General features: G+C 49.2%; 8 protein-coding genes across 8 annotated transcripts; 4 read left to right on the plus strand and 4 right to left on the minus strand.

The window, feature by feature from the left end:
• Nucleotides 1-222: 222 nt before the first annotated feature.
• On the minus strand, nucleotides 223-1,414 carry FPOAC1_001613 (uncharacterized protein; the record flags this gene model as incomplete). Its single annotated transcript, XM_044846213.1, has 3 exons — nucleotides 223-459; nucleotides 509-1,181; nucleotides 1,233-1,414. 3 exons carry the CDS (start codon nucleotides 1,412-1,414, stop codon nucleotides 223-225), a joined length of 1,092 nt encoding a protein of 363 aa, XP_044712129.1.
• Nucleotides 1,415-2,273: 859 nt separating this feature from the next.
• On the plus strand, nucleotides 2,274-2,820 carry RPL31 (60S ribosomal protein L31; the record flags this gene model as incomplete). Its single annotated transcript, XM_044846214.1, has 3 exons — nucleotides 2,274-2,366; nucleotides 2,447-2,521; nucleotides 2,617-2,820. 3 exons carry the CDS (start codon nucleotides 2,274-2,276, stop codon nucleotides 2,818-2,820), a joined length of 372 nt encoding a protein of 123 aa, XP_044712130.1.
• Nucleotides 2,821-3,265: 445 nt separating this feature from the next.
• Nucleotides 3,266-3,906, minus strand: FPOAC1_001615 (uncharacterized protein; the record flags this gene model as incomplete). The annotated part of the gene is made up of 3 exons (XM_044846215.1): nucleotides 3,266-3,368; nucleotides 3,422-3,754; nucleotides 3,809-3,906. 3 exons carry the CDS (start codon nucleotides 3,904-3,906, stop codon nucleotides 3,266-3,268), a joined length of 534 nt encoding a protein of 177 aa, XP_044712131.1.
• Nucleotides 3,907-4,625: 719 nt separating this feature from the next.
• FPOAC1_001616 (uncharacterized protein) lies at nucleotides 4,626-6,462 on the plus strand (the record flags this gene model as incomplete). The annotated part of the gene is made up of 3 exons (XM_044846216.1): nucleotides 4,626-4,632; nucleotides 4,836-4,902; nucleotides 4,959-6,462. 3 exons carry the CDS (start codon nucleotides 4,626-4,628, stop codon nucleotides 6,460-6,462), a joined length of 1,578 nt encoding a protein of 525 aa, XP_044712132.1.
• Nucleotides 6,463-6,990: 528 nt separating this feature from the next.
• Nucleotides 6,991-8,773, minus strand: FPOAC1_001617 (uncharacterized protein; the record flags this gene model as incomplete). Its single annotated transcript, XM_044846217.1, has 3 exons — nucleotides 6,991-7,361; nucleotides 7,438-7,724; nucleotides 7,773-8,773. 3 exons carry the CDS (start codon nucleotides 8,771-8,773, stop codon nucleotides 6,991-6,993), a joined length of 1,659 nt encoding a protein of 552 aa, XP_044712133.1.
• Nucleotides 8,774-9,711: 938 nt separating this feature from the next.
• On the minus strand, nucleotides 9,712-10,190 carry FPOAC1_001618 (uncharacterized protein; the record flags this gene model as incomplete). Its single annotated transcript, XM_044846218.1, has 2 exons — nucleotides 9,712-9,761; nucleotides 10,049-10,190. The coding sequence occupies 2 exons, from the start codon at nucleotides 10,188-10,190 to the stop codon at nucleotides 9,712-9,714; spliced, it is 192 nt and encodes a 63-aa protein (XP_044712134.1).
• A 695-nt stretch (nucleotides 10,191-10,885) lies between these two features.
• Nucleotides 10,886-11,957, plus strand: FPOAC1_001619 (uncharacterized protein; the record flags this gene model as incomplete). The annotated part of the gene is made up of 2 exons (XM_044846219.1): nucleotides 10,886-11,841; nucleotides 11,897-11,957. The coding sequence occupies 2 exons, from the start codon at nucleotides 10,886-10,888 to the stop codon at nucleotides 11,955-11,957; spliced, it is 1,017 nt and encodes a 338-aa protein (XP_044712135.1).
• A 651-nt stretch (nucleotides 11,958-12,608) lies between these two features.
• Nucleotides 12,609-13,647, plus strand: RPS2 (40S ribosomal protein; the record flags this gene model as incomplete). Its single annotated transcript, XM_044846220.1, has 4 exons — nucleotides 12,609-12,696; nucleotides 12,755-12,924; nucleotides 13,061-13,318; nucleotides 13,390-13,647. The coding sequence occupies 4 exons, from the start codon at nucleotides 12,609-12,611 to the stop codon at nucleotides 13,645-13,647; spliced, it is 774 nt and encodes a 257-aa protein (XP_044712136.1).
• Nucleotides 13,648-13,933: the final 286 nt, after the last annotated feature.

Raw genomic sequence — 13,933 nt, forward strand, 5'->3', positions numbered from 1 at the left:
TTCCGTACGCCGATCCTCCAGAAAGCAACGCCCGTGCTCAATCAAGAGACTGGACTCAAATCGCCGCCTAATCAAAGGCTCCCTAATCATTACAGTCGTGAATATTGATATAATGTCCAAATTAGATCCCGCGGAAATGACTTCTTCGGATGCAAAGAAATCAGAGTGGCACAGTAATGGCCGGCATTAGTGACCGCGAAGTTGTACGAAGAAGAATGATACTCAAAGACGCTTTCCGGGAACGAGAATGAAGAGAACACAGAGTGCGGCATCGACGAGAAAAGTCACCGCCAAGACCATCAGGGCACGCTTAGCGATGAGCTTGCGGACGTAGGGCTCACGGATGCGAGAGAAGTTGAATGGAGTGTACTCGCTGTAACCAATCAGGGCCATGATAGGATCTAGTGAGTATTGATAAGACGCAAGGAAATAAACACCGATAGTGAATGGTAGGATGAGCTACTCAAGTCAGTGTGTGCTCAAAGGAATAGTATGATAAGGTACGTACCCAGCATCTGGTAGTTCGGGAATAGTCAAGGAAAATGAGTACAAATGAGGCCCAAAGAGCGGCAAACATGGAGATGAGTCCAAGGATGAGTCGCATGATGAGAGTAGGTGGGATGAGATTGCCAAGAGCCTTCATTCGGAGAAAACCTGGGAAGGCATCTCGCTCCATGGCCTGGAAAACATAGTCCTTGGCAACATCAAACACTTCAGGATCGTCACGGCCATACTCTTCAATGGCAGCAGTGACCTCCTGGGTGATGGAACCAGGGAGGGTGATTTCTCGTTCAGCACCAGGTAGAAGGAAAGTGTAGAGAATCTTCTCAGCTGAGGCTCGGATATCCTGTCGCGCAACAGTATGGGCAGGCGAGTTGGATTCGGTGGTGATATCGTGGGAGTTGCTGAACTGGGGGCTTGGTCGCATAGGCCCGGTAGCACTCTGGGGTGAATCGTGGCTTTGGTCCTCTCTAAGGAAAGCTGACATCTGTGCATCCTGGTTCTTTTCCTTCTCAGTTGCGTACATGGATGGGCCGGCAGCTCTGGGTTCCAAGTCGCCAATGTTTTCTAGAATAGCTGAAGATCGCTTGGACTGCGCCTCAGGAGTGCCAATAAGCACGGATCGTCGAAGTTCGCGAACATAATGTCGGCATAGTGACATGTGCTGGGCGACGTCGAGCCTGGTCATGTCAGACAAAATCCACATGAAACAAAGCTCGAAACAAACCTACCAAAAATCAAGGTAATCAACGGATCGCTGTTGATCGCGCATGTAGATATAGAAGGAGAAGAGGTCAACAGGAGGCAGAGTGCGACGACTCAAGACCTCAAAGAGTGTAGGCAATCGATTTCTCGTCATGTCAGGTTGAGGCGAAGGCGATGCCATCGGGTTCACAGGCTCGTGTTCGGCCATGTCGGGCGACGTCTTATGGATGTGTTGAGGTTGGGAGGAAACGTTAAATAAAAGAGGCGTTCAGTTTGGCGCGCAGATGAACCACTGAAGGGTCGAATACGCGAAATTCCCCTTATTATGCCGACGACAGGCCGCTAGATTTCGGATAAGCAACCGCAGCACTGTCCTGAGAAAAAGCGATCCCTAAGGAGTGAGAGAGAAGCGCTTAAATGCAAAGAAGGTGAGATATGCGGTGCTTTGAAATGGATTATCCGAGTAGTATGGAATGAGGAAGTCGTTATGCAGTTCGAAGCTAACGGCCAAGATTAGATGGATCCAACGCAATGCTTCGCGATAAACAGCCACCAGGGTAGGCTTGACGTGGACCATGCGATTAGTTAAGCCGAAATTACAAGAATCGAGATCAGCACGTGATCTGTGAGCATTTCCTTCAGTTCTGGCAGCAGCGACGACACCAACCCTGGCGGCGGCAGCAACTAAAACTACTGGAAAAGGTCCTTAGTTTAAACCTAAGCTTAGCTATCTTTTTTTATTTTTTAGGGATACATAGAAAAGAGAGAGATTTCCTATTGTAAGTTCCAGAAAAGAGTGTCTCCACTTTTCCGTTCCTGCCCTAATTGCCTCATTGGCTGCTTGTTCGCCCCACAAATTCGAGGGCTGTTCTACGCACAATTTACCAAAGATTTCGCCCATTGATAGAACATCACAAACCTCTCAACGACCGACCTTGAAGAGACGAGCCGCAGGTACGATAGACCCCGACAACTTCTCCTCCGCAGTCCTACCTCTTCTTGAGACTACGAGCGCTTCGACTTTTCACATACTCGTCGATTGAAGGACTAACATTCACATTTCAGCCATGTCGTCGACCAAGAAGCCCTCCGGCAAGACTCAGCGCTCCGCCATTGCGGATGTCGTCGCCCGCGAGTACACCATCCACATGCACAAGCGAGTATGTTGCTTCGCCCAAAAAATGAATAGCTCGAGCACCGGAGCTTGATTATCAGGATTGAATGCTAATGGGTTAAAAAGCTCCATGGTGTTACCTTCAAGAAGAGGGCTCCCAAGGCCATCAAGGAGATCAAGGCCTTTGCCTACAAGTCTATGGTACGACCGCCCACACCAAGAAACCTGCTACCGAACGCGAAGCAAACGCACAAGGCAGAGGTGTTCAACGTCATATGTGCTAACCATCACCACAGGGTACCTCCGATGTCCGCATCGACCCCCAGCTCAACAAGAAGGTCTGGGAGCAGGGTATCAAGGGTGTCGACTACCGAATCCGCGTGCGAATTTCCCGACGACGAAACGACGAGGAGGGTGCCAAGGAGAAGCTGTACAGCTACGTCCAGGCCGTGAACGTCAAGGACCCCAAGGGCCTCCCCACGGTTGTTGTTGAGGAATAAATATAAAAAATTTCTCTTGGGACAAGGTTCTAGGGTGGCATGGCTTTAGGAGTTGCATTCGTCATTCTGGCTTTCGACGCTGAAAATACACAAAAGGGAAAAATGTGATCAAAGCTTGAAGTCAAACAAACTAAACGACAATCGGTGCCCCGGCGTGAAGTGGTCTCTGGTCAAGCAAGGCTTTTTTTTATGAGGGCGAAAAAAATCATTCACGTTCCGACGTGGTGAACACTGGATGTTATGAACTGTCGAGTAGGGTCTGCTATCGACAATGGTCTATTTATTTCTGACCCCATCAATGCCTCCCTTTCATTGCTGTTTGTCCAGCTGTAGAAATGTCGTGCAATCCTGTAATCCTAACGAGTCATCAAACCAAATTCCATACACCTGGTACTCCTGTTCCCATATTCAAGTATCAAAGCACCGAAACCCCAGTAACAACTATCTACTCGTCCTCAACATCTACGTGACGTGCCAGCACCTTCTTTTGGAACTCCTCGGCGTCCTTGTCCCACAACTCAGCAGCCTCGCCGTTGAGGGGAGAGGCACTAGTTAATATGTTAGTCATTTGTTTATCATGGGGTTTGATCTTTATACGTACTTGTTGGGCTCACCAAGCAAGCTCTGCAGACTGAGGAGAACAGTCTGGATGTTGTAAGCGGCAGTCCACTTGTCCTTGAGGATGTCCAAGCAGATTCGGCCGGAGAAGTCGACATTAGGGTGGTAGATGGGTGTCTTGAAGAGTACCGTGGGTGCCGCGTAGGGATAGTTGGAGGGGAAAGCAAAGCTGAGCTTGAAAGTCAGACCAGAGTAAGGGGTATCTTCAGGACCCTCGATAGTGGCAATCCAAGATAGGAGGTTGCCGTCTGCAGAGGGAAAGGCAGAAACACCAGGGGCGGGCGATGTCATGAGCTGCATCAACTCGGTCTGGAGTCTGGGTCAAGTTAGTATATCGAATGGCTTTTAATGTCTCAGGGCGTGTATTCACCTCTTGGTGGTGCTCTGAGAGTCAGGATTTTTGGAACCAGAGTTAAGCTTGGCAGCCTGGGGAGCAGGGTTCTGGCTGTCTTCCATATTGTACTCCATTGTATGACTGATGGTGATGTTTACTCGGGGTACCAAGAGAAGTTGATAAACAAGAGAACACCAGAAGAGAGATGCTACCGTAGGAGCAGAGGGACGAGTAGGAAGTTGTTTATGTACAGACAACGATTCCGCAACTGGCAAGAGGTGAAGTTTGACGGATGCAGGGGCGACTGGGGGAGATAAAGACCCTTTGGCAGTAGCGTATATGAGAAAAGACCTAAAGATGAAAGCGGGAAGAAGGGTCTCGGACTGAAATGGCTTTGCCCAAGACGAAATGACGAATGATTTGCTTGCTTGATTGTTTTTTTGTTTTGGGTTGTGACAGAATTGTATGGAGGTGAACGACTTCTCTAGATCCAGGCTCCAATTGTTTACCGCAGCAACCGACCCGACACGACTAGGGTCCAGGCAATGTCTATCACTGACCCCAAACAGACCTAGAGATTCACAGCCAATAGAACCACACAGAGGGAGCCAGCGCTGAAGCCATAGAGGATGACACGCTGTGAACTGCACAGGGCGCCAAGTGCCGCCGTCTTTAGGGGACTAGGGTCTTGCAGCAACAAAAAGTACTTTACGCGGTGGATAGAGGTAGTAAACGCGATGGGAAATAACGCGTTCATAACCATACATACCCTAATTCAATCAATTGGACAGATTCAGTATTTTGAAGGGAACAACAGCACCAACATCTGTCTAGGATACATCAGAGTTTCGTTATGGTGCGTCAGATATTCACTGCTTGATTCTTGATAAATCCCATCTGTCATGTCCTTCTCTCTCGGTAGCTTCTAGCGAGCGTTGAGCACGGATCGTGAATCAATGATTCACTCGTACTCTCTATGACAGCTATCACAGATGAATCTCTTATACAATCTTACCAGAGGATTCACTAACTAACGCTGCTTCCAATGTATAGTCACAATTAGATCCTTTACCAAATGATCTTCCCTTTCGGATTGTCTCCAAGACCGTGGGTCGAGGAGCATATGCCTCGTTAGATACCCCATTACCAGGCATTCATGGTTGAAATCGCACTGACTTAGACGTAGTATCAAGAAAGCCATTCCACTCGAAACAACAACACCAATATTCGCCGTCAAGCTTATTCACAAAGGCTACGCTACTAAACATGGTCGCATCTCAGCCAAGCAGCTTGCCATGGAGGTGTCTCTTCATTCACATATCGGCCAGCATCCCAACATCATTGAGTGGTTTGCTTCGGGCGAAGACGATATATGGCGATGGATTGCCATGGAGTACGCAGAAGGCGGTGATCTCTTCGACAAGATTGAGGCTGATGTCGGCGTGCGAGAGGATATCGCTCAAGTCTACTTTGTTCAACTCATCAGCGGCGTGAGCTTCATGCACTCCAAGGGCGTGGCACATCGTGACCTCAAGCCGGAGAATATCCTTCTCTCATCCGACGGATCTTTAAAACTTGCCGATTTTGGAATGGCTACCATGTTTGAGTACAAGGGCCAACGAAAGCTGAGCTCAACATTATGTGGCAGCCCCCCCTATATTGCCCCCGAGATCCTCGCCTGCGGACGTGGAGACAAGAAGGCACCGGATGCTGCCAAGTACTCCCCAGACCTGGTTGATGTATGGTCTTGTGGTGTCATTCTGTTCGTCTTGCTCATTGGTAACACACCCTGGGATGAGCCCTCACCGGGAAGCTGGGAGTTCCAAGAATACGTTCGCACATCTGGTCGAAGTACCGACGCACTTTGGGGAAGGATACCCGCGGAAGCTCTTTCGTTACTCCGAGGAATGATGAGCATTGACGCTTCAAAACGATTTAACTTCACCCAAGTACGCCAACATCCCTGGTATACGAGACATAACGCTCTCCTTAGTGCGGACGGTCGAGTCACAGATCCCATCAACCTGGCGACGCAGATGTTGGAGAACCTCCGCATCGACTTTACTCATCAGCCAACATCGCAGCCTTCTTCCAGCGACAATATGGACCTCGACACTGGTTTAAATGCTGGAAAGTTCTCCTCCACCCAACCCGAGACGCCCATCGCCGACAAGGAATGGGATTGGGAACGCACACCACTCAAGTCCGTGGCTTCTCCAGCATCCTCATTACCGCATTCTCGTCGCGCCATGATTGATATCCTCGCTGATGAGCCTTCCATGTCGCAATTCTCGCAAACTCCCGGCCCCTCCATGACTCTTACCCAGCAAGCCCGTCGATTTCGTGATATCTGCCCCCCAGAATCTCTCACCCGTTTCTTCTCTGCTGTCCCGCCGGCTCATATCGTCCAAATGCTCAGTGATGCTCTCCATCACCTCAACATTCCATCAGCACCTGTTTCACCAAATCTGTACGGCAGTCCGGTCGCGCACATGAAAGTCAGAGCTTTAGATGGACGCCAGCAGAATCTCCATGGTGAGATTCAGATCGACCGACAACCTCTACAAGACGACACCGAGATTCTCGATATACGCTTCGTCAAGGTTAAAGGAGACCCTCTTGAATGGAGACGGTTCTTCAAGAAGGTAGTTGTTTTGTGTAAGGACGGAGTCTACATCCCAGAATCTTAGGGAGGACAGGGACCGCCTTGTCATGTAAAGGCAAGACGCACAAAGTGCTCCAGTGCCTCAACTTTTGGATTATGAAAGTCATGCTTGGGAAACGATTATACACGGTGGATTGGCATTATAGTTGCTTGAATTCTGGTAGATCAGATATTCGTGGGAAACCTCGCGATATGCATATTGGGCTATTCGCTTTGTTAAGGAGATTATGCGACTGTATTGAAATGACCTTGGCTGAATGCCTACTGGGGGTAGTTCGACCCGAGAGAATATTAATAACTATCAAAATCGACCAAATTTCACAGTCTCAATATTTTTTCGATATGCTTCTGTCCTGAAAACTCAATAGAGATATATGGAGGCTCTCCGTATTACTAGAAACTCTCAACAGTACTGGGGTAGAATGTCCTAAATCCAAAACGCCGGCTTCACACGTCTACCTATGTCGTGAATTGTCTATCATGACCTGCATGGCAATAAAAAACAACAGGGACCCAAAACTCAAGACAATTTGGTATATCCGCCCTTTCAAAATCATAAAGTATTCCAGAAACCTGCCTGGCTAATACCAAAAGCAGGATCGGATAAAATCTGTGCCACTGACTGCTCGTTGAGTTCCAACATCTCGTTGCTAATACCTGGCAACTGCGATCCTACAAATAGACTCGGCTGCGACAGCTGGGGTTGGGCAGCAGTCAACTGGGAACACTGACTGTTGGAATTCTCATCGCCCAGTTGACAAGACCGCACACTCTCCTGGAGCACATTGCGAGTCATTGCGAGGATCTTAGTCAGAAGAGACGGCTGTATGCCCAAACAGCCCGCTCTAGCTGATAGACGTTGGTCGAAATCATCCATAATGTTTCTTCCAAATTCATCAATCGTTAGCTGAGCGCGAGTGTAGTCTGCATTGGTTACCGTTAGCATTCCCGTCAGTATCGAGCTTAGTTGGTGCCAGTGGTTGAACACTTCAGCACTTACACGGCGAGGCGGGCTGCTCCTCATTTGGAAAGATGATTTTGTACATGTCGCTCCATCTTTGCTCTTCGACCCTTTTAAGATGAGAAGTGGCGCTATTCTTCTTGGCTCTGACGTGCAGCAGCTTCTCTTGAGTTGCGTTGATACCTTCTTCCTGAGCAGCGCCGCTCTGGACTTGGCATCGATCAGACGACCTCGAATGATCAGAAAGGGCTTTGGCGGACTCAAATGCTTTGAAACAGCGAAGGCATTGATGCTCAGGAAGCTTATGATTACGAAACACGTGCTCCCTATGAGATGTTAGTTGACCTCTATATATATCAGGGAATATGCCTTACTTGACCCTGTGGACTGACGTCCACCCAGGACCGACACAGCTTCTTGAAGTTCCAAATTTGACTGGGTCATGTTTGAAGAACGGGCATGCAAAACGTGGTGCAGTCGAAGACCCTTTAGGCCGCTTCTTATCCTTGAGCCCCTCGTCGGTGTCGTCGTCTGAAGATCCTTCAATGTCCATGCACTCAAATGGACGCTTTTTGGACTGCTTGGAGTTGGAGATTTTTCGCTGAGTCTGTGCCTTAGCATTTCCAGATGCATTAGGCTTAATCGTTAAATCGGGCAGCCCGCGCTGTATAGGAGGGGCCCCATCTTCCTCATGAAGTTCTGTTACCTTCCGAGGTATACGTTCTTGTAGCGGCAACGGTAGATTGTCGCTACTGCTCAGTATACCTAAGGCATTGTCCGTCCATGCAGCGGTGGGGTAGCTGCAGTCGGGATAAAACCAGTTGGCTTGGAGTTCATTTGATAGGTTATCCAAGACGGCAGTGTCTGAACATGATGTATTTAGAGTAGGACCTGCATAGCTGACGTTTTTAGGACCAGTAGCCCATGGGGGGCAATCCGAAGCGCTGTGTCGCCGGTTCTTTTGGCGAACGTTCCGCAGTATCAACCTGGTACTGAGAAACAGGTGGATGCAAGTCCGTAACTTGGCAAGAACCTCCCTAGCTTGGGGAGTACCTGTGGGAACAAGCAATTGCGAAGATGACCCATGTTGTGTGTCTGGCCATGGCCATTCAGCGGCTGTTGTGAAGCTGAGTTGGGGGTTGAAGTTGGATCGACTCAGAAGGGCGAGGTCTGAGCTTGGGTAGCCATTGGACGAGGCACTCATGACCAAAGGCGATTCTGAAGTGTATCCATACTGTGAGAGGTTGTTGGTATTGATGGCGTTGAGACCTCCAGGCACAGCCCAGGCAAAGTTGGCCACCGGCTTATTATAGGGAGTGCCCTGAAATTGGAATTGGTTGTTAATGTCGGGCGCTGGCGTAGGATAGGGAAACATTGCAACGCTTTGTTAATATGAGGAAATCGCCGCGGTTGATCTGTGGCGCAGCTTTACTATTCTCGGCTGGGAATGTCTTGTTTAGACTATTGGTATTTGTGTGGAACGAAACTGTAGCTAGACAGATAGATAGGCAGTTGTTGAGACTAAATGAAGTATCTTTCGAAGCTAGACCTAGCAAAAGAAAGGATAGATGGGAATAAGTTGCCGCAAAACGATGCCGGGTATTGAAACGAAGGCGAAGGTGAAAGCCATGAATGGGGGCCAGGCATGCATTTATGTTGGAGGCCTGTTCTGCGCAGGTGCGCCGTTGCCTTAATTGGTTGCGAACCACAGAGCTGAGATGCAAGTATTTAAGGCGACGACCGCCCCCAAAAGTGCAACTCGGCGGATCCAAAGTTGCATTTTACGAAACCATTTCAACTTGGAATTCGTATCTTGCATACTTGGCAGAAGATCCTTTGTGAAGACGGGAGATTGTGCACAGGCTTGACAGCAAACAGCAGACGGCATACGAGCAACTCGGGCCAGAGTTAGTTGACCAATCGTGGCTGAAGAGAACTCGAGGAAACTAGGTACTCACCATTTAACAATTACCATTCAAGAATTGTTCAATTCTGAAACTAAATTAACAACTCATATCGTGTGCTCTCTCGAGGTTCATCAGTTACGAAAAATCGTCTGGGAATAAAATCAACTTGGAGGCTCAACTGTTGACTGATACAGTCAGCTTGTCGAGTGAGGCTGTGTAAGTTGTTTCACACTGCCCGCTGAGTTGTGCATGGCTCAGCAATCAAGGCACAAGTCACACGTAGTAAACCAGCCAGTAGGTGGCCGAGAAAGATGTGCACATTTTCCCTACCGACCATGTCTGACAGGATTCTTTGAACGCCCTGGGAAACGCCTGACACCTTGCATAATGTAACTGATAATGGCCTTTACTCGGCTTGCGCGACCGTCTCTTTCACTTGACCATTCCACTCAAAATCTGTATATCATGTCAGCTTGAGTACCACAAGCACGGGCACTATTTTGTTTTCAAGGGAAGTTGTACGTTGACGACACATGGGGCATTGCCCCCTGGACGAATCTTGCTTGATCCATTCCATGATACAGTGCTGAACAAAAGGCAAACCTAGTCAGCAGTGCCCATGGTAACAAGAGAGATAAGGTTGGATTAGCTCGAACCATGTGGAAGTTGTGTCCGCATTTCCCTGACACTAATACTGCATCAGTAGAGTTCGTTTCAATGGAACTGGGTCAATGTTTACTTACACAAGCTGCAGTCATCACCTGGATATTTACAAGTCGGACACGTCCCGTCAAAGTGGACCTGGCAGATACCACAAACATCGTCTTCCGGCAAGTCCCAGCGCCAGGTAGCGACGGAATTCCACTTCTTGATGGTGACCTTCATGTTGTTTTGCCTCTTTGTCTGTATACCTAGGGAAGAGGTTGAATTCTTGGGGTTGAGGAAAAGTTTAAGCGCCAAAGCCAAAGCGAGAATGGCCATGTAACCTTTGGAGTGAAGGAAGGGTCAAGGTTTGAAGCACTAACGCAGGGAGAGAGGTCCAGATGGATAGAGTGGATTCATAGGTCCACTAGATTTTATGGTAGGTGCGCAGTCCGGGCAGCCTATGGTGGCAGGGTGGGCGCCTGTCGAAAAAAGGCTTCAGTGACCTCATCCCACTGATAAACCTGCAACCCACTGTAAAACCCTCTACCAATTCGTCATAATTCAACGTCTGAAATGACTGATGGTGGTGGTCCAAGCTCCAACCCGCTACAATTCGATTATCGCCCGCATCACCATTCAAAGTTGACTCGATTGGTCGTTAACCTCCCGTCATCAACTTTACCTCGCTTCAACTTTACACTTCCTTAGAATTTTAGTTCTCACGGATTAATGTGGACGCAGACGGACAGTTAAGCCTTTTGCTAACTGTCTTATCTTCCTCTCGACACCCGACTTGCTATTTTTATAGCTCGCCCGCCTGACTCTGACTCTGACTCTGACTCTTATCATCCACTCAGGAATTTGCCCTACGTCAGGTAACTGAGCGTCCGCAACACCAATTCCCTCTTCACAACTCGACACACGTCATATCCGAGATGGCGTCCGTCGCATTCAGCCGCTCAACAAGAGCAGGCATTTACCAATGGAGTTCCAAGGTTTCCCAACCTATCCTCCACACACGCCGAAACCTCTCATCATACCTTGTCTCTCCGAAAGAGCTTCACGAAGCCCTTCAAAAAAACCCTCCGTCAACGATCAGCACCGATCCTCGAGTTATTCCCCTCTGCGCATCATGGTTCCTGCCAAATGACGGGCGATCTGGAATCGAGACATTTCGCGAGCAGCGAATCCCCAAGGCCCGATTCTTCGACCTCGACAAGCATATTGACAGGCGCAGTCCCTACCCTCACATGCTTCCCAACCCCAAGACCTTCGCCGCTGCCATGAGTGGGCTAGGAATCCGAAAAGAGGACACAGTCGTGGTCTATGACAGCAAGGAGCTCGGCATCTTCAGCGCTCCTCGCGTGGGCTGGACATTGAAGGTTTTCGGTCACAACAACGTTCATGTGCTGAACAACTTCAAGCTCTGGGTGGAACAGGGTCTACCAACAGAGTCAGGAGAGATCTACACTGTTGAGTGCCGCCCTTACCAGATTCCTGGCATGGATGAGGACAGTGTCGCAAGTTTCGAGCAGATAAAGGAAATTGCTCAGGATCACAACAAGGAGGGCGCTGAGGGCGTTCAGGTCATTGATGCCCGACCTCAAAATCGCTTCACTGGTGAAGCCCCCGAGCCCCGCGAAGGTCTCTCTTCTGGTCACATGCCTGGATCTATCAACATTCCCTTCAGTTCTGTGCTGGATCCCAAGACCAAAGCTTTCCTTCCCAAGGATGAACTCAAGAAGCTTTTTACTGAGAAGGGTGTGGATTCGCAACATCCTATTGTCTCAAGTTGTGGTACCGGTGTGACAGCTTGCGTTATTGACACTGCCCTTGAAGAGGCTGGCGTTGGATCACCCGAGTCCAGGAAGGTCTACGATGGTAGCTGGACGTAAGTATCCAACTCGGACATTGCCTGATATGAATTGCGCTAACTGATACAACAGCGAGTGGGCTCAACGGGTGCAACCTTCAGAAAATCTGATCATCAAGACAGCAAAAGAGTAATGTGACATGCTGGTTTGTCTGGAAGAAGTCGGAATACGTGGTAGTTGAGCTGCGATACCCTCATTAATGATGGCCTGGAGTTGCTAGGCGCGTACGAAGAACATGCATACCCCATTCCCCTCTATGGTTCAAGTCACTCTGTTGCGCAACGACTTGTGTTTTCTGCGATGGAAGTGAAAAAATGGCTTCTGTTAGTTACTCTGTATTCCGCCGCTCTGTGTAGTTTCTGAGTATAGTGTGTATACGACGAAACGAATGGTTGATGGAGTTGTTCATGTATAGTAGTGTGTACGATACTTTAAGTGATGTTTATTTCGGACCAGGATGTGTTGAAGTTTGCCGATCAGTTATGACAGGCGGGTTGGCGGGGTGGCTTCTTTGACCGACTCACCGAGAAGTAAGATCCCTGTCAATTTCGGTGAGCCACAAGCTGAATATATCCCCACCTTTTCTCACCTCCACGATAATGTTTTGTTGGCCTAAAGTCTCAGGCAGATCCACTCATTAGGGCTCGCTAAATTCCCAAAAATTGTGCGCCGGACCCCCGCCAGCGAAAAAGATACCATTGAACGCCAACACCAACACTTTGCTCTTGTGCAGCACCTAACTTCTCCCTCCCACCCCCCAGCTCAATCAACACAATCAGACACAATGGCTGACCGAGGAACTTCTCGCGGTGGAGGCTTCGCTTCCCGAGGTGGTGACCGTGGACGTGGACGCGGTCGTGGCCGTGGCCGTGGTGAGTTCAAAGTCTTGTGTTAATTCGTTTTTGGGGTTATTTTCTGATTTTTGAAAAGGTCGCGGTAAGAACGAGGAGAAGGAGTGGCAGCCCGTCACCAAGCTCGGCCGTCTCGTCAAGGCCGGCAAGATCAACAGCATGGAGGAGATCTACCTTCACTCTCTGCCCATCAAGGAGTACCAGATCGTCGACAACTTCCTGCCCAAGCTCAAGGATGAGGTCATGAAGGTGCGAACAACAAAACCCCCTCCGAATTATTTTGCGATTATCTCCGAAGAACGAAATCGAACGAGACGCTCGGAAAGACAAACGAAGACGAGACGGAATAGTTTTGCTAACTTGTGTCTCTTCCCTCGAATTATAGATCAAGCCCGTCCAGAAGCAGACCCGTGCCGGTCAGCGAACCCGATTCAAGGCCATTGTCATCATTGGTGACTCCGAGGGCCACGTCGGTCTCGGTATCAAGACCTCCAAGGAGGTTGCCACCGCCATCCGTGCCGCCATCATCATCGCTAAGCTCAGCGTCATCCCCGTCCGACGTGGTTACTGGGGTACCAACCTTGGTTCCGTCCACTCTCTCCCCACCAAGGAGAGCGGCAAGTGCGGTTCCGTCACCGTTCGTGTATGTACAACCCGAGCGAAAAAGCGACCGTTCCGTTTAGAAGAAGTGAAGAAAACTGACAATATATACAGCTCATCCCCGCTCCCCGTGGTACTGGCCTCGTTGCCTCTCCCGCTGTCAAGCGATTCCTCCAGCTCGCCGGTGTCGAGGACGCCTACACATCCTCTGCTGGTTCCACCAAGACCCTCGAGAACACCCTCAAGGCCACTTTCGTTGCCGTCTCCAACACCTACGGTTTCCTCACCCCTAACCTCTGGAAGGAGACCAAGCTCATCCGAAGTCCTCTGGACGAGTTCGCCGATACTCTGCGCGAGGGCAAGCGATACTAGAGCGGGAATGTTTTATGAACTGATGGGAGCTGGAAACTGGTGCCGCGGAGTCACGAATCCATTGTGTTTCATTGCATAGGTTGGCCGGTTAGGACACTTCAGATCGTATAGGCTATGGTGATTGATGGCTTAACGGTCTGAAATGAAAAAGAAATTTCATCCTTCACGTTGCGTTTTAACGATTCAAAATTATTGCTCTCCTATTATATTTTGCCGTATGATAACATGTGAAGACAAGTGATTGCTAATTCGAGAAGATATGACATAGGTACTTGAACATGAAAAT

This window comes from Fusarium poae, chromosome 1 (genome assembly GCF_019609905.1).
Source record: "Fusarium poae strain DAOMC 252244 chromosome 1, whole genome shotgun sequence".
NCBI classification, from domain to species: domain Eukaryota; kingdom Fungi; phylum Ascomycota; class Sordariomycetes; order Hypocreales; family Nectriaceae; genus Fusarium; species Fusarium poae.